Source organism: Trachurus japonicus, chromosome 8 (genome assembly GCF_045865225.1).
Source record: "Trachurus japonicus isolate A0001 chromosome 8, Traja_1.0".
In the NCBI taxonomy this organism is placed as follows: domain Eukaryota; kingdom Metazoa; phylum Chordata; class Actinopteri; order Carangiformes; family Carangidae; genus Trachurus; species Trachurus japonicus.
The window spans coordinates 62,639-88,382 of record NC_140914.1 but is presented as its reverse complement, the minus strand read 5'-3'; the positions used below and the strand labels follow the sequence as shown (position 1 = coordinate 88,382).

Sequence of the window (25,744 nt, the reverse complement as noted above, 5' to 3'; positions counted from 1 at the left end):
ATTTGTATGGTGATCACTGCTTGCACTATTTGCTAATTCTGCAACAGCATTCAGCTGCTGTCAGCAGTCACACCATTTCCATTCTTGGAAATGCTTTTTCTAGTTGTTTATACTCTCTGAAAAGGTCTATTGTTCTTCTGTTCGGCCATTTTCTTCCGCCTTTTTACGGTCTTCTTCTAGTCCTTCATACTTTGTGCTATTTCAACAATTCATATATCAAAACGTGCAGCTTTTTCTGGACTTTATCGGATGTATTCAAATTTTTCATACTTTTTCAAATATTTAACTTTTTCTGATTTTTTTTTCCCCCATAGAGAATGCATTGGAACAGTCTTCAAACTCTTCAAATCTTCTTACTTCTTTCAGTCGTCAGTCAAGTGTTCCTCTATGACTCAGCTTATTGATATCTTCAACAGTTTCTGATATTTGGCAGTTTTAAAATCATTACGTTTTTTGACAAAATCCAGCTTTATAATGGGTGTGTGTTGCGTCTAACGAGCAGAGCTAGAGTGGTGACATTGTCAGCCAGAGTGGAGAGAGGCAAAAAAACATTCTAGAGTTTTTCTGGCTAAACTGTCAGCACGGCCACAAATTAAACTCTAGACACATGATTTTCTCCAGTTTTGTAGCCACACTTGTCTTCTGGGGGCGTCGCGTGGCGTAGTGGTTAGAGCGGGCGCCCCATGTATAGAGGCACAGTCCTCGCTGCGGTCGGCCCCGGTTCGAGTCCCGCGTCGGGCGCCATTTGCTGCATGTCATCCCTCTCTCTGCCTCCCCGTTTCCTGTCTGTCTCAACTGTACTATCTATAAAGGCGTAAATGCCCAAAAAATATACTTTGTAACTTGCTGTTAAGTGCTTTTTAATTCATTTTAATTCACCAAAAAATAGTCACAGGTCACAAAAAAGTCCTCTACTTACTTGTTGTGGCTCATTTATACTATTTTCTTCTTTTTTTTAAGCATCATTGAAAAATCTCACATTCATCAAAGTCTCAACCTCTCTTCTCTACAACTCTGTTTGTAGTCCAGTTGGTAAGGTGGCCGCTTGCCAACCCCAAGGTCACTGGTTCGAATCCAAGGGGAGCACTCTTGTTATGTGATGTTGAATTCTGCTCCCCTCCCCCACCCTCAATTGGTTACAGGTGTTCGTTAAGAGACGCATTAATTGCTACTGCCACCGTTTGCAGCACATCATCACATTACAATGGCAACATGCTCATATCTGTGCTCTCTGTGGCGAAGCGGCAGAGTAAAGGTTTAGTGATCATGAGGTTGTGGGTTTGATTCCTGGTTCAAATCTTGCCTCAACAACAATTATAGTGAATTATTTTCCCAGTCGTCCTCTGTTGACTTCTGATAACTTGCTTCATGGACATAACTTGCTTTTTCTGGACTTTCTGGATGTATTCAAATTTTTCATACTTTTTATACTTTTTCAAATATTTCACTTTTTCTGATTTTTTTCAGCTTTATAATGGGTGTGTGTTGCATCTAACGAGCAGAGCTAGAGTGGTGCCAGAGTGGAGAGAGGCAAAAAAACATTCATTCATTTTAATTCACCAAAAAATAGTCACAGGTCACAAAAAAGTCCTCTACTTACTTGTTGTGGCTCATTTATACTATTTTCTTCTTTTTTTAAGCATCATTGAAAAATCTCACATTCATCAAAGTCTCAACCTCTCTTCTCCACAACTCTGTCTGTAGTCCAGTTGGTAAGGTGGCTGCTTGCCAACCCTAAGGTCACTAGTTCGAATCCAGGCTGAGCAATCTTGTTATGTGATGTTGAATTCTGCTCCCCTCCATCACCCTCAATTGACCCTTCGCCAACTCCTCCCACAAACGGCTATTGTCCAATCCTACGTTAGCAACCGTAACTATAGGCCTGGCAAGCTTTCCACAGTTGAGTCATTACGTTTGCTTTTGTGGACACATTTTGAGACTAGGACGAAAAACATTTGTTTGTAGAGAAGGATGTTGTTGTTGCTGCTGCCACTACGGCGGCGGCAGCAGCAATATAGAGATGTTCAGATACGAGCGGACTTTTTTTTCGACTTGAGCAAGTGTAAATATGGGGATAACCATATGTTCACCTCCGAAATGACAGCTGTACTTTTACCGCGTTTACCTGGGCTTTTAGGCGAGGGATCCTCCAGGCAGGGACTGCTTTCACTGACTGATACAGCGGTGGGAGAAAAAAAACAGCAACGAAAGCTGTATGTGGTTCACAATCGCCCAAAAACTTAGAGTTTGACAACGTTTCATGACCAGTGAGATGACCTAAGTCTTCGTGGGTTGATAGACGGTAAAAATTACCAGCCCTTACTGCTGCTCTGTACATTGTCCAGTCGTGTCGTTGAACAGATGTTTTATCCTCCTGCGCGAGTCACGTCACTGAAAACTATGAATGATCTTTGTGACTTCTTCTCTCTATTATCTCAGAACAGTTTATCCAGAAATTTGCTGATATTTCCTTTGAAATCGATACCAAATACTGCTAGTGCCACAGTTTGCAGCACATCATCACATTACAATCAATGACAACATGCTTATGTGTGTGCTCTCTGTAGTAACTTTCCTTACTTTCTTTTTTAAGCAGAAGCCAGTGATCCTCTTATTAAAGGTTTTCTTTGCCCCTCACATACTGTCTCTGTCTGTAGCCTAGTGGTTAGCTTGCTGGGCTGGAGACCTGAAGGTTGCTGGTTCAAATCTTGCCTCAACAACAATTATGGTGAATTATTTTCCCAGTCATCCTCTGTTGACTTCTGATAACTTGCTTCATGTTGAAACTGCTGCTCTCAGCCTGAAATTCACAGAAATTGTTGACAGTGTTTCCAACAGGTACAGCTTTGGGCTCGTTAACTTCAGAGTGAGACAGAGTGCAGCTCATCAACAGACAACAGTCTTTGCAACTGTGTGCACACTGTGGCCTAGAGGCAGAGTGGAATTCTATTGAACATGAGGTTGTGGGTTCGATTCCCACCTCGGTCAAACATTTGTATGGTGATCAGTCACGGCTTGCACTATTTGCTAATTCTGCAGCCTGGGTGCTCTCTCTCTGCCATTCAGCCCAATGCAATTTTTTTTCACAGCAGAGTAGCAGGAGCTCAACTTTTTAATTCGCTGGAATGGGCATTATACTTTGTTTGATTTCATCAAAAAATAGCCACAAGTCACAAAAAAGGGTAACACTTTATTTTAAGGGGTCCTTGTTCCTGTGTATCTACCTAATTAATTACAGTGTAATTACCTATGTAACCGTATGTAATAACATGTACTTACATTGTAAATACATAGTGTATTTTGGTGTACTTACAGGTCCTTGTTACACTTGTAATAAGAAATGCTAAAGTGGCCTCTCTCTTTGCACAAGCATTTCTTACTTCTTTTCTTTCTTCAGTGAGCCTCTTATACAGGGATTTCTTTTACCCTTTTCTCATTGAATGTAACTATGGTGAAGTGGTTAGCTCACTGGGCTGATGGACTGAAGTTTGCAGGTTCAAATCCAGCCCTGGCCACTTCGTTAGTGAATCATTCCCCCAGTCTTCCTCTGTTGATTTCTGATAACTTGCTCCCTGTTTAAACTGTGTAAACTACAGCTGCATTGGACAGTGTTTGATTTATCACGGTATAAAATTCTGCATGTTTTATCTCCCTCTGTGGTTGAGAGGTTAGTTTGCTGGGTTGCCAGTCATGAGGTCCAGGGTTGTGGACATGTTTCTTGTTTATACTACTGCTCTAAGATTACCACTACAGTTTTATTCATTATATTTTGTTTTATTTATTATATTTTGTAGTTAGATTACCACTACAGTTTTATTTATTATATTTTGTAGTTAGATTGCCACTACAGTTTTATTATTTATTTATTATATTTTCTTTGGATGCCTGAATGTTTTATTGCCATGAGAAGTTGCTAAACTGCCTTTCATTGTTGTTGTTTTTATAACAATGACAATGAGAAGAGGTGAGGAAGGAAGGAAGGAAGGAAGGAAGGAAGGAAGGAAGGGTCTGGGAGAAGAGGAGGAAATAAACATAAAGCTGAAGATGAAGAAGGAACCGAGTGACTGAATGACCAAACTTTATTTCACACGTTGACAACAACAACATCACCATGACATCAGTTTGGACTGAGGCTAAGGCTAATGCTAACAGGGGGGGCGGAGCTTAACAACAGCCAGGATGAGGTCACCAGCGCCGGGCCGGGCTGTGATTAGTCGGCGCTACAGCCGGGCTGTGATTGGGCGGCGCTACAGCCGGGCTGTGATTGGACGGCGCTACAGCCGGGCTGTGATTGGACGGCGCTACAGCCGGGCTGTGATTGGACGGCGCTACAGCGTGCAGTTGGCTTCTGTAGAGAGACGACACTTCGCCACCGTCAGGTACGTCTCCACCTGCAGAGACACACATCATCATTACATCATTGTTACATCATCGTTACATCATCACCCTACCCTACACACACACACACGCCTCGACATAACGTCTGGTTGTAACCGGTTTAAGTCTGTACTGGCACCGTACTGTCTCTCCTCTGTGTGAGACTTTGCACTTTACTTCACCACTTTGTTCTTAACAGTGTTATCTTGGATTTTGTATTCAGTGTTTTAACGGTATTTCCTATATTTTATCTCTTATATGATCACAATTAGTGCATATTCTATTTACAATCCGGCTTGTTTACGATTTTGTTTCGTTCATGAACTTGCACTGTCCCACTTTAAATAAATTGAATTGAATTGAATTGAATATTGTTATTTATAATGATGCGTCTATGTCACTATGTGTCTCTGTGTTGTAATGTTTTTACCTTTATGTGATTCTGTGAGCTGCAACACAAACTCCCCATTGGGGTTCATTCATGAAATAAAGACGAAGTGAAGTGAACCTTGTGCATGTCCTTCTTGAAGCAGACCAAGTTCCCGTAGGGCGGATCCAATGGGAGCACGGCGCCGTCGGAGAACAGCTCCGCTCCGTCCTGATTGGTCTGCAGGAGCAGGGGGGGGGGGGTCACACAGCTGCTTGTTTAATATACAGTTGAAAACACAAAACATAATAAAAATTATAAAAATTAAAAACAAAAAAACAAGTGAGCGATATGCTTAACCTAACAAAACAAAAACAGAGTGAGTGTTTACATTTCTTAACTGTGCTTCATTCATTCTTCGTTATATTAATTGTTCACATACTAATCCTATTACCCACATTTCTACATATCATATATGTATACATCATTACACATCTACTAACACATCATACTTATATTGTATATACATTAATTCTACAGAATATACATTATAATAACACATATCATATATCCATCGAAATATACTCACATATGCTGTCCTGCTCAGTGTGTGTGTGTGTGTGTGTGTGTGTGTGTGTTGTCACCGTGATCAGCATCTGGATTCCCTCCCTCAGCTCGGCCAGTCTGGAGGAGATCTGGTTGCGCTCGGCCGGACCGCCGGGCAGGAAGTGGCTGGAGATCTCCCAGTATTCCACCAGTTGTTTGGAAATCAGCAGCAGCTTCAGGACCTGGAATCAGCCAATCATACGCCACCGATAATAAATCAATCAATCAATACGCCACCGATAATAAATCAATCAATAAGCCACCGATAATAAATCAATCAATAAGCCACCGATAATAAATCAATCACTATGCCACCGATAATAAGTCAATCAATGGTTCCCATAGCGATGGGTCGGTCCGGGCTGTAGTTTTTAGGTGAATTCTGAGCAACAAACAACAGACAGGACAGTTGAACCTTGTAATGTTCATGTTGGACCAGTTGAGGATTGAACCCACAACCTCTAGAACCAAAGACCGTTGTCTATCGCACTGAGCTAATTAACGAGTGGCAGTTCAACAGTGGCTTCACTAACTGACTGAGACATTCACTGTCGTGCAGACAGATTGACACCACTGTAAAAAGAAAAGTCAGTTTTTGAGCTAAAGTTAAACTATGTTTGTCAAACATCTACTACTAAATAACTCTAAGACTTTGTACATTTGTTTCACAAAGACCATCTGGTATTTTGATGTGTTATCATCAACTCCCTTGTTGGGACTTGAACCCACATTATCCAACACCAAGAACCAGCAGCTAACTCACTGAGCTAATTGTCTGTGAGTGAGACCTGCCGTGTGTCTTCTCTAATAGACTCAGGGAGTCAAAGCCAGGCAGCAGCTGATGTAAAGGCAGATTTCAAAAATGGTCAAAATGTCACAAATTGAGTTTCTAAACAAAAATCTGTTAATACATATCTGGACAGCATGGAAATGTTTTAACAAAATGTTCTAGAAAATTCAGTTTTTGAGAGGCTCAATTTTGGATAAATCAAAAATCTGAGAAACCAGTTTTGTGGAGGATGGTCTAGAGATGCTCTGTAGCAAGTTTGGTGACAATTGAGCAAAAATTGTGGAGGAGATTTTGCCCTTGGGAAGTAGGATTTCCTCGGAAGAAGAGGAAAGAAGGAGAATTCCTTGGAATACCATAGTGTCCTGGCAGCAGCAGCCATCCCATAATCAGCCACCTAGAACCAGTCGATCAATCAGCCACCGATAACAGATCAATACTCACGGAGCTGCGCTGCGTCTCGTGTTTCGTGTCGATGGAACTGATGATGTAATCAGAGTTACAGATCTTGTTGAGCTGCCACTGGTCGTCGCTCTGCAGGGAACTCTCCTGAGGACACGAGGACGTTAGGATGTTAGGACATTAAGACATTAAGACATTAAGACATTAGGACATTAGGACATTAAGACATTAAGACATTAAGACATTAAGACATTAAGACATTAGGACATTAAGACATTAAGACATTAAGACATTAAGACATTAAGACATTAGGACATTAAGACATTAAGACATTAAGACATTAGGACATTAAGACATTAAGACATTAAGACATTAAGACATTAAGACATTAAGACATTAGGACATTAAGACATTAAGACATTAAGACATTAGGACATTAAGACATTAAGACATTAGGACATTAAGACATTAAGACATTAAGACATTAAGACATTAGGACATTAAGACATTAAGACATTAAGACATTAAGACATTAAGACATTAAGACATTAAGACATTAAGACATTAGGACATTAAGACATTAAGACATTAAGACATTAGGACATTAAGACATTAAGACATTAAGACATTAAGACATTAGGACATTAAGACATTAAGACATTAAGACATTAGGACATTGAGACATTGAGACATTGAGACATTAGGACATTAAGACATTAAGACATTAGGACATTAGGACATTAGGACATTAAGACATTAAGACATTAAGACATTAAGACATTAAGACATTAGGACATTAAGACATTAGGACATTAGGACATTAGGACATTAAGACATTAAGACATTAAGACATTAAGACATTAAGACATTAGGACATTAAGACATTAAGACATTAAGACATTAAGACATTAAGACATTAGGACATTAAGACATTAAGACATTAAGACTATTAGAGCCATATTTGCATATTTTGTTTGATCCTTATTATCATTAATATTATTGCACATAGCTGCTAAGATGAGGTTCATAATTTAATTTGACTGTTTGATTATTCTATATATTATTCTATATTCATTGTGTTTATTGTAATGAGCCACCTCCCAGGAAATGAGGACACAAAAGGGGAGAGTGGAACAGCTGGTTCAGATGAGACAGGACAGGGGAGCCATAATGTTTTCAGACCGCTCTCAGTTATTTCATTTTACTTTTCTTTTAGCGTGAATCCTAAGTTGTGTGTTACTGCAAACCAGGCACAAATAAATCGCCTTTTTTTTGATCCAAGAGATGCAGTGATTGTTTTTTTTTTATTGGAGCGCGTCACAACCACAGTGAAACCCCTGAACAAAGGACGGCGGCTGGAAGCCGGTTGCCGGTCAAAATGCCGTCACATTTTGTCTGAAAACACCGCAACCTGTGGATATGTGGATGATCCAGCGCATCGGAACCCGCGCTGGACCTTTACGGACCTAGACACAGACATCGGCCTCAGCGGACTCGTGAGTAAAAGTCGCGCTGGAAGTTATGAATGAAATGTTACACTAATGGACATCGGCCTCACCGGAATCAATCAATTAAGTGTGCACACTGACAAACAAAACGAAATGACATGATATCATGAAGCATAAAGTTTTGAACGGAAAGATGGAAGAGGAAATGTCTTGTGGAAATGTTTCTCATGCTTTGGGATCGAATGTTTGTGACATGTGGTGAAATGAAACAATGAATTAATTCTACAAACACGGGCCAATGTTTATAAACAACCTGTGAATAATGACGGAATTAATTGTGGATGAAATGCCGGCTGGAGCTGGCGCAAATGAGAGATTTAAATGGCTCAGCGCGTCGCGCAAAGGGAGGCTTGGAGCGTGCACGCGCAAAATGAATGAAATAAAAGCCTTGATGGAAACTGAAGGGGATGTTGAAAAAGTGAATGAATCTGTTGCCTTGTTTAAGAGATCACTTGAAGATTTTAAGGAGGTTCATGAATCAGTCCAAGAGTTTCTGTCTGAAGAAGTAAAGGAAGATGAGAGAATTGATTGGTATGAACCAAAATTGTCCAGGTTTGCGGATTTCCTTAAGGATGTGGAAAAGTGGAAAACCTCTCAAACAGATCCTCAGACCCTCATTGGACCTCAGGACAGCATTTCTAACATTTCAAAGAGGTCACAAGTTTCCAAACGTGCAGAATCAAAAGCCACCACATCTTCTTCAGTTGCCTCAGCACGCCTTAAAGTTGCCACAGAAAGAGCTGCTCTGCTGGCCCGGGCAGCAGCTTTAGAAAGGAAACAGGCCCTGGACATGGAGAAGGCTCAATTAAAAGGCAAAATGGAACAAATGGAGCTGGAAATGAATCTGGCTGAATCTGAGGCAAAGTTAAAGGTGCTGGAAAACTTTGAATCTCAAAACGAACAAAACTTACCAACACATGTATCACAAGCACAATATGGGGATGGCATGAATGAATACTTTGAAACTTACCAGGAAACTTACCAGGAAAACACAGATGTTACAGTGAATCCAGTAACATCTCCTGTTGAATTTGCAGAGCTTGGAGCGATTCCCAAAACACCACTCCAAAGGTATTTAATCCAACAACGCAAACCAATAACAAGCTCTCCACCCCAAGATAAGAAAATAAAACATATTACTCTACCACAGCGTGGTCCTACCGTCCAGAGTTCTCCACAAATAGCAACAGGTGCTGGGATTAACATGAAAAGCAATGATGACAATTTCTTGACTGCAATGCAGAGACAAAATGATATTGCTGATTTGTTGGTTTTGCAGCATAAACAAATATCACTTCCTGCACGTGAAATTCCAGTTTTTGATGGAAACCCTCTTAATTATCAAATGTTTATGAGGGCATTTCAGCATAACATTGAGGAGAAAACAAACAACTGCCAAGATATGTTATATTACCTGGAGCAGTATACATCTGGACCCTGCCAGGAGTTGGTCCGTAGCTGTCTTCATATGGATGCTGTAGCAGGCTTTGTGGAGGCCAAGAGACTGTTAAAGATGCATTTTGGAAATGATATAAAGATTGCAAATGCTTATATGGCTAAAGCTCTGAACTGGAACAATATAAAGCCAGAGGATGGAAAAGCACTGCAAAGTTATGCACTTTTCTTAAGAGGCTGTTGTACTGCCATGAGAGGTTTGCAGGACATGGAGGAGCTTGACCTACCGTCCAACTTAAAGCTCATTGTTTCAAAACTCCCTTATAAACTACGGGAGAGGTGGAGGACGGCAGCCTGTGACATTTTGGAACACAGAAACACACGAGCAAGATTGCAGGACCTGGTGACATTCACTGAAAGGCAAGCTAAGATACTACAAGATCCTCTTTTTGGTGATATTAATGATCCTATTACACATATTAGGACTTTAAGGGCCAAACCTACCACAGATACAAAACCAAACAGATTTAAAAGTAAAGGAAGCAGCTTTGCTACCACAGTGGCAATGGTGTCTGACAGTAAAGAAGAAAAAGGAGCACAAGAGAAATTGACCATTAAAGGCAACTCCAACTCCAGCACTCATGACCCCTCATGCTCCTTTTGTGCTGGTAAGCATCTCATAGCTGAATGTCGGAAAATAAATGCACAACCTCATGAAGCTAAAATTGAGTTCCTCAGAGAAAATGGATTGTGTTTTGGATGTTTGAAAGTGGGGCATCTGAGTAGAAACTGCAAAAGAAGAATGAAATGTCAGACTTGTCAGGCCAAACACCCCACTATTCTGCACATAAAGAGATCTCCCAAACCTGAGACATATACACACAAAGCAGAGCTACATAGTATGGCAGCTACACCTGAAGAAACATCGATCAGCAGTGCTCTCGTGTCACTGGGAGAGGGTGAGGCAACTGGGGCTGGTAGAGACTGTATACTGGCCATAGTTCCAGTGCTGGTTAAACTTTGTAATGGAAATAAGAGTGTACCTACCTATGCCTTCCTGGACCCCGGCAGCACTGACACATTTTGTACAGAGAACCTCATGAGGAAGCTCAACGCTAGAGGCCGCAGAACTGAAGTTCTTCTGCAGACTATGGGGACAGAAAAAACAGTTAAGAGCTATGAGCTAACCGGTCTGGAGGTTGGTCATATAGATGAAGATGGTACTTATCTGACACTGCCAAAGTTATATACTCAAGACAAAATCCCTGTGACGAAGAAAAACATTCTCACGCAGGCGGATTTACACAAGTGGCCTTACTTGCAGGAAATCAAGGTAAAGGAAATAAATGCTGACGTGGATCTTCTTATTGGAGTAAATGTACCAATGGCTATGGAACCCTGGAGAATCATTAATAGCCAAAGAAATGGACCATATGCAGTTAGGACACAGCTAGGATGGGTGGTTAATGGTCCACTCAATGTCTCTGCTGCTATGGAAAAGGAATGCACCGTGGCATCCGTGAACCGAATCTCCATTGTGCACATTGAAAGGCTCCTGGAAAGACAATATGCACATGACTTCCCAGAGAAAGACTACGAGGAGAAAATGGAGATGTCAGTTGATGACCAACAGTTCATGCAGATTGCTTCAAGTTCTGTTATTCTCAAGGATGGCCACTACTACTTACCTTTACCTCTTCGTGACAGAAACATCAGCATGCCAAACAACTATCAAATGGCAGAACAACGAACGTTACATCTCAAAAGAAAATTTCAAAAGGATCAAGTTTATGCCAATGAGTACAGAGACTTCATGAGTGACATCATCAGAAAAGGTTATGCTGAGAATGTACCACCAGAAGATTTAAAACCAGTGAATGGCAGATTGTGGTACATACCTCACCACGGCGTGTATCATAAGCGTAAAAAAACCCTCCGTGTGGTCTTTGATTGTGCATCAACCTTTAAAGGCGCATCACTCAATAATGTACTCCTACAAGGCCCAGACTTGGCTAACTCTCTTATCGGTGTTCTGCTCAGATTCCGGCACGAGCCAGTTGCAGTTATGGCAGATATTGAAAGTATGTTTCACCAGGTGAGAGTTCATGAAGAGGACAGAAACTTGCTCAGATTCCTATGGTGGCCGGAGGGAGATACAAGCAAAGAATTAAAGGAATATAGAATGACAGTTCATCTGTTCGGTGCTGTATCTTCTCCAACCTGTGCAAACTTTGCACTACAAAAAACTGCAGAGGATAACAGTAACACATTTGATGGAGAAGTGTCTGACACAGTCAAGTCTAATTTTTATGTTGATGATTGTCTCAGGTCAGTTCCAACAGAGAAGCAAGCAATACGCCTTGTTAAGGACCTCAGAGAAATGTGCTCCCTTGGAGGATTCAAACTAACCAAGTGGGTTAGTAATAGTCGTATTGTGTTGGCATCCATCCCTGATGATGACAGAGCAAAGCAAATTAAGAACTTGGATCTGGACAGGGAAAAACTGCCTAATGACAGAGCATTAGGACTATACTGGGACATCGAGAATGATATATTCAGCTTTCGTGTCACTGTTAACAACAAAAGTCCCACCAGAAGAAACATACTTTCCATTGTTAGCTCAGTGTATGATCCGCTTGGTTTTCTTGCCCCTTTCATACTGAAAGCCAAGCAAATCCTTCAACAACTCTGTAAAGCTAAGTGTGGATGGGATGAAGTGATTCCTGTGGAACTGTTAAAACCATGGCAACAGTGGCTTAAAGAGCTGGATGAGCTGGCCAGATTCCAAATTGACAGGTGTGTGAAACCAAAAAACTTTGGCCAAGTAAAAACTGTACAACTGCATAACTTTTGTGATGCAAGTGAACAAGGTTATGGAACCGCAAGTTACCTAAGGTTCACAAATGCCTCTGAAGATGTACATGTTGCATTTGTGATGGGAAAGTCAAGAGTAACTCCACTCAAAGCGACGACTATCCCAAGACTGGAGCTCACTGCTGCCACACTGGCTTCACGAATGGACAGAATGCTTCGCTCTGAACTTAAAATCGAACTCCAAGAATCAACCTTCTGGACTGACAGCCAGTCTGTCCTGAAATATCTCCGTAATAAAACAAGGAGATTTCGCACATTTGTGGCAAACAGGATTGCAGTGATCCATAACTTGTCAAAGGTGAGTCAGTGGAGGTTTGTAGATTCCAAACACAACCCAGCTGATGATGCATCTCGAGGACTGAAGATTGAACCCTTTCTCAGCTCCAAGAGATGGCTTCAAGGACCAGAGTTTCTGGAAAAATCAGAAACAGAATGGCCAGAAAATCTTGTAGAGCTCAGCTCCATCCTCCCAGATGATCCAGAGGTGAGGAAAGAAGCTATTGTAAGTAGCACAGTCATCTCTACCCCAGAGAAAAATCCCACAAGCAAGCTTATTGAATATTATTCATCATGGGATGACTTGAAAAGAGCTGTAGCCTGGATGTTGAAACTAAAGAATCTCCTCCTACAGATGAACAGGAAAAGGAAAAAGGAATGTGCACAGATTGGACAAAATAAAATAAAAATGAAAGATCAGATGCTCTTCCTCAAAATGCCTGCAGTCACAGGTCTCTCAGTAGAAGATATGGAAAAGGCAGAAAATGCCATCATCTGCTATGAACAGAGGCAGCATTATAAGGAGGAAGTAATCACTCTGGAGCAAGGAAAACTGTGCAAAAAAGGAAGTCCCCTGTATAAGCTGGACCCTATCATTGATGCTGATATCCTGAGGGTGGGAGGAAGAACAAGGAAGATGGCTATGCCCACAGAGATAAAGCACCCCAAGATTCTACCTAAACATTCTCACGTGTCAAGGTTAATACTGAGTCACATTCACAGACAGATTGGTCACTCTGGGCGAGGTCACATGCTCTCCAAACTTCACCAGCGATATTGGCTGTCTGGTGCCAACTCTTCAGCAAGAAAAATTATCAAATGCTGTGTGTTTTGCAGACGACAACAAGCCAAAGCAGGAGAGCAGAAGATGGCTGATCTCCCTCTAGACAGAGTTACACCAGATCTTCCACCCTTCACTCACGTCGGTGTCGATTATTTTGGACCCATTGAGGTGAAACGTGGCCGTGCTCTGGTTGAGAGATGGGGAGTAATATTCACTTGCCTTGTAAGCCGTGCTGTTCACCTGGAGGTTGCCAGTCAACTGGATACAGATGCATGCATAAATGCTATTCGTCGATTCATCTGCCGTCGAGGCTCAGTGAAAAGCATCAGATCAGACCAAGGCACCAACTTCATAGGTGCACAGAGGGAACTGGGAGAGTCTGTGAAACAGCTGGATAATGACAAAATCCAAAGATCACTTCTCAAAAAGGGAATTGACTGGACATTCAACCCCCCCTCTGGAGCTCATCACGGCGGTGTCTGGGAAAGGCTAATTAGACTGGTTAAAAAGATCCTCTACTCTGTCTTAAAGGAACAAACTCTGGATGATGATGGGCTACATACAGCCTTGTGTGAAGTGGAAGCGATCATGAATGACAGACCAATTACAACAGTAACCAGTGACCCAAATGACCTTGAGCCGCTAACACCAAATCATCTGCTTCTTTTAAAAACAAATCCCATCATACCCCCCGGACTTTTCCAGAAAAGAGACATCTATTCAAGGAAAAGATGGAGGCAGGTGCAGTATACGGCTGACTTATTCTGGAGAAGATGGGCCAGAGAATACATCCCACTTGTGCAGGAGCGACACAAGTGGAATACCATTAAAAGAAACTTCACTCCTGGAGATCTCGTTGTCATCATAGACGACAATGCCCCAAGAAACACCTGGCTCCTCGGACGAGTAGTCAAGGCTCTTCCAGGATCCAAGGGCCTTGTTCGAAGTGTTTTGGTGAAAACCAAAACTAGCACAATTCAGAGACCGATCACTAAACTCTGTCTGCTTCTGGAGGCAGCTGACTGAGTTTATTAGTCTCTTTCTCTTTCAGTGACTTAGAAGAGCGGAACTGGACTGATACACATGATGAGTGTACACTTACATATGGACTATTGATAAGAATGAACCTTCTTAGTAAAAGCTAATGTCTTGCATTATTGTAATGGCTCTGTTAATGTATTATTTTGGTAATTGTTACGTAGTAAGCAATTAGGGGCTGGTATATTAGAGCCATATTTGCATATTTTGTTTGATCCTTATTATCATTAATATTATTGCACATAGCTGCTAAGATGAGGTTCATAATTTAATTTGACTGTTTGATTATTCTATATATTATTCTATATTCATTGTGTTTATTGTAATGAGCCACCTCCCAGGAAATGAGGACACAAAAGGGGAGAGTGGAACAGCTGGTTCAGATGAGACAGGACAGGGGAGCCATAATGTTTTCAGACCGCTCTCAGTTATTTCATTTTACTTTTCTTTTAGCGTGAATCCTAAGTTGTGTGTTACTGCAAACCAGGCACAAATAAATCGCCTTTTTTTTGATCCAAGAGATGCAGTGATTGTTTTTTTTTTATTGGAGCGCGTCACAACCACAGTGAAACCCCTGAACAAAGGACGGCGGCTGGAAGCCGGTTGCCGGTCAAAATGCCGTCACAAAGACATTAAGACATTAGGACATTAAGACATTAAGACATTAAGACATTAAGACATTAAGACATTAGGACATTAGGACATTAAGACATTAAGACATTAAGACATTAAGACATTAAGACATTAGGACATTAAGACATTAAGACATTAAGACATTAGGACATTAAGACATTAAGACATTAAGACATTAAGACATTAAGACATTAGGACATTAAGACATTAAGACATTAAGACATTAAGACATTAGGACATTAAGACATTAGGACATTAGGACATTAGGACATTAAGACATTAAGACATTAAGACATTAAGACATTAAGACATTAGGACATTAAGACATTAAGACATTAAGACATTAAGACATTAAGACATTAGGACATTAAGACATTAAGACATTAAGACTATTAGAGCCATATTTGCATATTTTGTTTGATCCTTATTATCATTAATATTATTGCACATAGCTGCTAAGATGAGGTTCATAATTTAATTTGACTGTTTGATTATTCTATATATTATTCTATATTCATTGTGTTTATTGTAATGAGCCACCTCCCAGGAAATGAGGACACAAAAGGGGAGAGTGGAACAGCTGGTTCAGATGAGACAGGACAGGGGAGCCATAATGTTTTCAGACCGCTCTCAGTTATTTCATTTTACTTTTCTTTTAGCGTGAATCCTAAGTTGTGTGTTACTGCAAACCAGGCACAAATAAATCGCCTTTTTTTTTATCCAAGAGATGCAGTGATTGTTTTTTTTTTATTGGAGCGCGTCACAACCACAGTGAAACCCCTGAACAAAGGACGGCGGCTGGAAGCCGGTTGCCGGTCAAAATGCCGTCACATTTTGTCTGAAAACACCGCAACCTGTGGATATGTGGATGATCCAGCGCATCGGAACCCGCGCTGGACCTTTACGGACCTAGACACAGACATCGGCCTCAGCGGACTCGTGAGTAAAAGTCGCGCTGGAAGTTATGAATGAAATGTTACACTAATGGACATCGGCCTCACCGGAATCAATCAATTAAGTGTGCACACTGACAAACAAAACGAAATGACATGATATCATGAAGCATAAAGTTTTGAACGGAAAGATGGAAGAGGAAATGTCTTGTGGAAATGTTTCTCATGCTTTGGGATCGAATGTTTGTGACATGTGGTGAAATGAAACAATGAATTAATTCTACAAACACGGGCCAATGTTTATAAACAACCTGTGAATAATGACGGAATTAATTGTGGATGAAATGCCGGCTGGAGCTGGCGCAAATGAGAGATTTAAATGGCTCAGCGCGTCGCGCAAAGGGAGGCTTGGAGCGTGCACGCGCAAAATGAATGAAATAAAAGCCTTGATGGAAACTGAAGGGGATGTTGAAAAAGTGAATGAATCTGTTGCCTTGTTTAAGAGATCACTTGAAGATTTTAAGGAGGTTCATGAATCAGTCCAAGAGTTTCTGTCTGAAGAAGTAAAGGAAGATGAGAGAATTGATTGGTATGAACCAAAATTGTCCAGGTTTGCGGATTTCCTTAAGGATGTGGAAAAGTGGAAAACCTCTCAAACAGATCCTCAGACCCTCATTGGACCTCAGGACAGCATTTCTAACATTTCAAAGAGGTCACAAGTTTCCAAACGTGCAGAATCAAAAGCCACCACATCTTCTTCAGTTGCCTCAGCACGCCTTAAAGTTGCCACAGAAAGAGCTGCTCTGCTGGCCCGGGCAGCAGCTTTAGAAAGGAAACAGGCCCTGGACATGGAGAAGGCTCAATTAAAAGGCAAAATGGAACAAATGGAGCTGGAAATGAATCTGGCTGAATCTGAGGCAAAGTTAAAGGTGCTGGAAAACTTTGAATCTCAAAACGAACAAAACTTACCAACACATGTATCACAAGCACAATATGGGGATGGCATGAATGAATACTTTGAAACTTACCAGGAAACTTACCAGGAAAACACAGATGTTACAGTGAATCCAGTAACATCTCCTGTTGAATTTGCAGAGCTTGGAGCGATTCCCAAAACACCACTCCAAAGGTATTTAATCCAACAACGCAAACCAATAACAAGCTCTCCACCCCAAGATAAGAAAATAAAACATATTACTCTACCACAGCGTGGTCCTACCGTCCAGAGTTCTCCACAAATAGCAACAGGTGCTGGGATTAACATGAAAAGCAATGATGACAATTTCTTGACTGCAATGCAGAGACAAAATGATATTGCTGATTTGTTGGTTTTGCAGCATAAACAAATATCACTTCCTGCACGTGAAATTCCAGTTTTTGATGGAAACCCTCTTAATTATCAAATGTTTATGAGGGCATTTCAGCATAACATTGAGGAGAAAACAAACAACTGCCAAGATATGTTATATTACCTGGAGCAGTATACATCTGGACCCTGCCAGGAGTTGGTCCGTAGCTGTCTTCATATGGATGCTGTAGCAGGCTTTGTGGAGGCCAAGAGACTGTTAAAGATGCATTTTGGAAATGATATAAAGATTGCAAATGCTTATATGGCTAAAGCTCTGAACTGGAACAATATAAAGCCAGAGGATGGAAAAGCACTGCAAAGTTATGCACTTTTCTTAAGAGGCTGTTGTACTGCCATGAGAGGTTTGCAGGACATGGAGGAGCTTGACCTACCGTCCAACTTAAAGCTCATTGTTTCAAAACTCCCTTATAAACTACGGGAGAGGTGGAGGACGGCAGCCTGTGACATTTTGGAACACAGAAACACACGAGCAAGATTGCAGGACCTGGTGACATTCACTGAAAGGCAAGCTAAGATACTACAAGATCCTCTTTTTGGTGATATTAATGATCCTATTACACATATTAGGACTTTAAGGGCCAAACCTACCACAGATACAAAACCAAACAGATTTAAAAGTAAAGGAAGCAGCTTTGCTACCACAGTGGCAATGGTGTCTGACAGTAAAGAAGAAAAAGGAGCACAAGAGAAATTGACCATTAAAGGCAACTCCAACTCCAGCACTCATGACCCCTCATGCTCCTTTTGTGCTGGTAAGCATCTCATAGCTGAATGTCGGAAAATAAATGCACAACCTCATGAAGCTAAAATTGAGTTCCTCAGAGAAAATGGATTGTGTTTTGGATGTTTGAAAGTGGGGCATCTGAGTAGAAACTGCAAAAGAAGAATGAAATGTCAGACTTGTCAGGCCAAACACCCCACTATTCTGCACATAAAGAGATCTCCCAAACCTGAGACATATACACACAAAGCAGAGCTACATAGTATGGCAGCTACACCTGAAGAAACATCGATCAGCAGTGCTCTCGTGTCACTGGGAGAGGGTGAGGCAACTGGGGCTGGTAGAGACTGTATACTGGCCATAGTTCCAGTGCTGGTTAAACTTTGTAATGGAAATAAGAGTGTACCTACCTATGCCTTCCTGGACCCCGGCAGCACTGACACATTTTGTACAGAGAACCTCATGAGGAAGCTCAACGCTAGAGGCCGCAGAACTGAAGTTCTTCTGCAGACTATGGGGACAGAAAAAACAGTTAAGAGCTATGAGCTAACCGGTCTGGAGGTTGGTCATATAGATGAAGATGGTACTTATCTGACACTGCCAAAGTTATATACTCAAGACAAAATCCCTGTGACGAAGAAAAACATTCTCACGCAGGCGGATTTACACAAGTGGCCTTACTTGCAGGAAATCAAGGTAAAGGAAATAAATGCTGACGTGGATCTTCTTATTGGAGTAAATGTACCAATGGCTATGGAACCCTGGAGAATCATTAATAGCCAAAGAAATGGACCATATGCAGTTAGGACACAGCTAGGATGGGTGGTTAATGGTCCACTCAATGTCTCTGCTGCTATGGAAAAGGAATGCACCGTGGCATCCGTGAACCGAATCTCCATTGTGCACATTGAAAGGCTCCTGGAAAGACAATATGCACATGACTTCCCAGAGAAAGACTACGAGGAGAAAATGGAGATGTCAGTTGATGACCAACAGTTCATGCAGATTGCTTCAAGTTCTGTTATTCTCAAGGATGGCCACTACTACTTACCTTTACCTCTTCGTGACAGAAACATCAGCATGCCAAACAACTATCAAATGGCAGAACAACGAACGTTACATCTCAAAAGAAAATTTCAAAAGGATCAAGTTTATGCCAATGAGTACAGAGACTTCATGAGTGACATCATCAGAAAAGGTTATGCTGAGAATGTACCACCAGAAGATTTAAAACCAGTGAATGGCAGATTGTGGTACATACCTCACCACGGCGTGTATCATAAGCGTAAAAAAACCCTCCGTGTGGTCTTTGATTGTGCATCAACCTTTAAAGGCGCATCACTCAATAATGTACTCCTACAAGGCCCAGACTTGGCTAACTCTCTTATCGGTGTTCTGCTCAGATTCCGGCACGAGCCAGTTGCAGTTATGGCAGATATTGAAAGTATGTTTCACCAGGTGAGAGTTCATGAAGAGGACAGAAACTTGCTCAGATTCCTATGGTGGCCGGAGGGAGATACAAGCAAAGAATTAAAGGAATATAGAATGACAGTTCATCTGTTCGGTGCTGTATCTTCTCCAACCTGTGCAAACTTTGCACTACAAAAAACTGCAGAGGATAACAGTAACACATTTGATGGAGAAGTGTCTGACACAGTCAAGTCTAATTTTTATGTTGATGATTGTCTCAGGTCAGTTCCAACAGAGAAGCAAGCAATACGCCTTGTTAAGGACCTCAGAGAAATGTGCTCCCTTGGAGGATTCAAACTAACCAAGTGGGTTAGTAATAGTCGTATTGTGTTGGCATCCATCCCTGATGATGACAGAGCAAAGCAAATTAAGAACTTGGATCTGGACAGGGAAAAACTGCCTAATGACAGAGCATTAGGACTATACTGGGACATCGAGAATGATATATTCAGCTTTCGTGTCACTGTTAACAACAAAAGTCCCACCAGAAGAAACATACTTTCCATTGTTAGCTCAGTGTATGATCCGCTTGGTTTTCTTGCCCCTTTCATACTGAAAGCCAAGCAAATCCTTCAACAACTCTGTAAAGCTAAGTGTGGATGGGATGAAGTGATTCCTGTGGAACTGTTAAAACCATGGCAACAGTGGCTTAAAGAGCTGGATGAGCTGGCCAGATTCCAAATTGACAGGTGTGTGAAACCAAAAAACTTTGGCCAAGTAAAAACTGTACAACTGCATAACTTTTGTGATGCAAGTGAACAAGGTTATGGAACCGCAAGTTACCTAAGGTTCACAAATGCCTCTGAAGATGTACATGTTGCATTTGTGATGGGAAAGTCAAGAGTAACTCCACTCAAAGCGACGACTATCCCAAGACTGGAGCTCACTGCTGCCACACTGGCTTCACGAATGGACAGAATGCTTCGCTCTGAACTTAAAATCGAACTCCAAGAATCAACCTTCTGGACTGACAGCCAGTCTGTCCTGAAATATCTCCGTAATAAAACAAGGAGATTTCGCACATTTGTGGCAAACAGGATTGCAGTGATCCATAACTTGTCAAAGGTGAGTCAGTGGAGGTTTGTAGATTCCAAACACAACCCAGCTGATGATGCATCTCGAGGACTGAAGATTGAACCCTTTCTCAGCTCCAAGAGATGGCTTCAAGGACCAGAGTTTCTGGAAAAATCAGAAACAGAATGGCCAGAAAATCTTGTAGAGCTCAGCTCCATCCTCCCAGATGATCCAGAGGTGAGGAAAGAAGCTATTGTAAGTAGCACAGTCATCTCTACCCCAGAGAAAAATCCCACAAGCAAGCTTATTGAATATTATTCATCATGGGATGACTTGAAAAGAGCTGTAGCCTGGATGTTGAAACTAAAGAATCTCCTCCTACAGATGAACAGGAAAAGGAAAAAGGAATGTGCACAGATTGGACAAAATAAAATAAAAATGAAAGATCAGATGCTCTTCCTCAAAATGCCTGCAGTCACAGGTCTCTCAGTAGAAGATATGGAAAAGGCAGAAAATGCCATCATCTGCTATGAACAGAGGCAGCATTATAAGGAGGAAGTAATCACTCTGGAGCAAGGAAAACTGTGCAAAAAAGGAAGTCCCCTGTATAAGCTGGACCCTATCATTGATGCTGATATCCTGAGGGTGGGAGGAAGAACAAGGAAGATGGCTATGCCCACAGAGATAAAGCACCCCAAGATTCTACCTAAACATTCTCACGTGTCAAGGTTAATACTGAGTCACATTCACAGACAGATTGGTCACTCTGGGCGAGGTCACATGCTCTCCAAACTTCACCAGCGATATTGGCTGTCTGGTGCCAACTCTTCAGCAAGAAAAATTATCAAATGCTGTGTGTTTTGCAGACGACAACAAGCCAAAGCAGGAGAGCAGAAGATGGCTGATCTCCCTCTAGACAGAGTTACACCAGATCTTCCACCCTTCACTCACGTCGGTGTCGATTATTTTGGACCCATTGAGGTGAAACGTGGCCGTGCTCTGGTTGAGAGATGGGGAGTAATATTCACTTGCCTTGTAAGCCGTGCTGTTCACCTGGAGGTTGCCAGTCAACTGGATACAGATGCATGCATAAATGCTATTCGTCGATTCATCTGCCGTCGAGGCTCAGTGAAAAGCATCAGATCAGACCAAGGCACCAACTTCATAGGTGCACAGAGGGAACTGGGAGAGTCTGTGAAACAGCTGGATAATGACAAAATCCAAAGATCACTTCTCAAAAAGGGAATTGACTGGACATTCAACCCCCCCTCTGGAGCTCATCACGGCGGTGTCTGGGAAAGGCTAATTAGACTGGTTAAAAAGATCCTCTACTCTGTCTTAAAGGAACAAACTCTGGATGATGATGGGCTACATACAGCCTTGTGTGAAGTGGAAGCGATCATGAATGACAGACCAATTACAACAGTAACCAGTGACCCAAATGACCTTGAGCCGCTAACACCAAATCATCTGCTTCTTTTAAAAACAAATCCCATCATACCCCCCGGACTTTTCCAGAAAAGAGACATCTATTCAAGGAAAAGATGGAGGCAGGTGCAGTATACGGCTGACTTATTCTGGAGAAGATGGGCCAGAGAATACATCCCACTTGTGCAGGAGCGACACAAGTGGAATACCATTAAAAGAAACTTCACTCCTGGAGATCTCGTTGTCATCATAGACGACAATGCCCCAAGAAACACCTGGCTCCTCGGACGAGTAGTCAAGGCTCTTCCAGGATCCAAGGGCCTTGTTCGAAGTGTTTTGGTGAAAACCAAAACTAGCACAATTCAGAGACCGATCACTAAACTCTGTCTGCTTCTGGAGGCAGCTGACTGAGTTTATTAGTCTCTTTCTCTTTCAGTGACTTAGAAGAGCGGAACTGGACTGATACACATGATGAGTGTACACTTACATATGGACTATTGATAAGAATGAACCTTCTTAGTAAAAGCTAATGTCTTGCATTATTGTAATGGCTCTGTTAATGTATTATTTTGGTAATTGTTACGTAGTAAGCAATTAGGGGCTGGTATATTAGAGCCATATTTGCATATTTTGTTTGATCCTTATTATCATTAATATTATTGCACATAGCTGCTAAGATGAGGTTCATAATTTAATTTGACTGTTTGATTATTCTATATATTATTCTATATTCATTGTGTTTATTGTAATGAGCCACCTCCCAGGAAATGAGGACACAAAAGGGGAGAGTGGAACAGCTGGTTCAGATGAGACAGGACAGGGGAGCCATAATGTTTTCAGACCGCTCTCAGTTATTTCATTTTACTTTTCTTTTAGCGTGAATCCTAAGTTGTGTGTTACTGCAAACCAGGCACAAATAAATCGCCTTTTTTTTGATCCAAGAGATGCAGTGATTGTTTTTTTTTTATTGGAGCGCGTCACAACCACAGTGAAACCCCTGAACAAAGGACGGCGGCTGGAAGCCGGTTGCCGGTCAAAATGCCGTCACAAAGACATTAAGACATTAGGACATTAAGACATTAAGACATTAAGACATTAAGACATTAAGACATTAGGACATTAGGACATTAAGACATTAAGACATTAAGACATTAAGACATTAAGACATTAGGACATTAAGACATTAAGACATTAGGACATTAAGACATTAAGACATTAAGACATTAAGACATTAAGACATTAGGACATTAAGACATTAAGACATTAAGACATTAGGACATTAAGACATTAAGACATTAAGACATTAAGACATTAGGACATTAAGACATTAAGACATTAAGACATTAAGACATTAGGACATTAGGACATTAAGACATTAAGACATTAAGACATTAAGACATTAGGACATTAGGACATTAAGACATTAAGACATTAAGACATTAAGACATTAAGACATTAGGACATTAGGACATTAAGACATTAAGACATTAAGACATTAACTCATTGAGTGCCAACCACGTAATTTCTCGTTTTTCGTTCCCATGCGTTGAGTGCCAAAAACGAAATTTTTCGTTTTTTGCTTTTTTTTTAAATTATGAAAATAGACACTTTAATACACATTATATGTAAATTTGGGGACTCTACGACGAGGAGAACTGAAATAGATGACGATCAAAGTCACATGACAGCTCATGATCTGGAAGTTTTTATCATAACTCAGCTTCTGCAAACGGAGTTCTGCATGCAGATGCAGAGCAGCTGCTCCGCTGCTGCTCCGCTCTCACCCGCGAGGCTGCAGCAGCTGGGAGCTGAACCAGGAAGCTCTCAGCCCACTGTCCCGCCCGGTCTTCATCTGGAGCAACACCGTGTCCTCCCCAAAGTCCTCCCGCGGTAAAATCTGATGGTCTCTGGGTCAAAGCAGACCGGCACCACCGACCCGTACCACAGACGGACCGCGACCACCGGCGGGACCGGTGTTCGCGAGCCGCTGTGGCCGGCAGAGCCTCACGTTCCGCGGCGAGAGGCTGTGACACGGCACGGTGCGTCTGTGTTATTGTTGTTTAGTGGCGCCCCCCCCGCCCCCGATGGTGGTTTTGTGAATAGAACAACAATTGTTGTGTATATTTATCTTATACGAGCCCTTTGATCCAGAAATGCGAGTGTCAGAAGAGCGACAGACACAAACAGCGCACCTTTCATAAAAGATGCTCTATCTCCTTTTCTAGAAAAAAAGGAGGGATTTTGGTGAAACCCAGCCATGTTTAGCTTGACTTTTCTCAGGAACGGAGGCACGTAGAAACAAACGGTTTGTGGCCATTTGAAGGATAAAGTTAAACCTTTCAAATGAGCTACAGTATGTGTTGGTGGCAATAATATAGAATACACTATGGCTCTAAAATAAAAAGTCAAATATGGTCTAATTTGCCGGTACACTTGACTAAAACTTTGGAAAGGAGCGCGGCACTCAATGAGTTAAGACATTAAGACATTAGGACATTAAGACATTAAGACATTAAGACATTAAGACATTAGGACATTAAGACATTAAGACATTAAGACATTAAGACATTAAGACATTAGGACATTAGGACATTAAGACATTAAGACATTAAGACATTAGGACATTAAGACATTAGGACATTAAGACATTAAGACATTAAGACATTAAGACATTAGGACATTAAGACATTAAGACATTAAGACATTAGGACATTAAGACATTAGGACATTAGGACATTAAGACATTAAGACATTAAGACATTAAGACATTAAGACATTAGGACATTAAGACATTAAGACATTAGGACATTAGGACATTAAGACATTAAGACATACGAAGTTGGAGAAGAGTCTCTGTGCTCTCAGGTGCAGGTGGTGGATGCGGCCGACGGCCATGGAGAACAGGTGCTGGTTGTTGGGGATTGGCTGAGAGAAGACACCCAGAGACGGGGCGGACAGGACGGACAGCAGGACAACGACTGAGAGAGACAGACAGGTGGTCAGAGAGACAGACAGGTGGTCAGAGAGACAGACAGGTGGTCAGAGAGACAGACAGGTGGAGGTGAGAGAGACAGACAGGTGGAGGTGAGAGAGACAGACAGGTGGTCAGAGAGACAGACAGGTGGTCAGAGAGACAGACAGGTGGAGGTGAGAGAGACAGACAGGTGGTCAGAGAGACAGACAGGTGGTCAGAGAGACAGACAGGTGGAGGTGAGAGAGACAGACAGGTGGTCAGAGAGACAGACAGGTGGAGGTGAGAGAGACAGACAGGTGGAGGTGAGAGAGACAGACAGGTGGAGGTGAGAGAGACAGACAGGTGGAGGTGAGAGAGACAGACAGGTGGTCAGAGAGACAGACGGGTGGAGGTCAGAGAGACAGACAGGTGGAGGTGAGAGAGACAGACAGGTGGTCAGAGAGACAGACGGGTGGAGGTGAGAGAGACAGACAGGTGGAGGTGAGAGAGACAGACAGGTGGTCAGAGAGACAGACAGGTGGTCAGAGAGACAGACAGGTGGAGGTGAGAGAGACAGACAGGTGGTCAGAGAGACAGACAGGTGGAGGTGAGAGAGACAGACAGGTGGAGGTGAGAGAGACAGACAGGTGGTCAGAGAGACAGACAGGTGGAGGTGAGAGAGACAGACAGGTGGAGGTGAGAGAGACAGACAGGTGGAGGTTGATCAGTAAATCAAAGGGTCTTCTTGTCTCACCTCGGTCCAACATGGCTGCTTGACTCGTTTGACTCGTTCAGCTTCAACTGAGCTCCGGTCAGAGTTTGGAGGTTTTATAGCAGAGAAGCTCTTGG

General features: G+C 41.9%; 2 protein-coding genes across 2 annotated transcripts in view; both read right to left on the bottom strand.

The window, feature by feature from the left end:
• cdc27 (cell division cycle 27) overlaps positions 1 to 25,744 on the bottom strand; it is a 127,365-nt gene that overhangs the window by 41,057 nt on the left and 60,564 nt on the right. The window lies entirely within an intron of this gene.
• On the bottom strand, positions 4,307 to 25,662 carry LOC146982222 (somatotropin-like). Its single transcript, XM_085785348.1, has 6 exons — positions 25,650 to 25,662; positions 24,778 to 24,920; positions 6,582 to 6,686; positions 5,389 to 5,532; positions 4,886 to 4,984; positions 4,307 to 4,391 (listed from the first exon to the last, which is right to left on the bottom strand). Exons 1-6 carry the CDS (start codon positions 25,660 to 25,662, stop codon positions 4,329 to 4,331), a joined length of 567 nt encoding a protein of 188 aa, XP_085641474.1. The 3' UTR covers positions 4,307 to 4,328.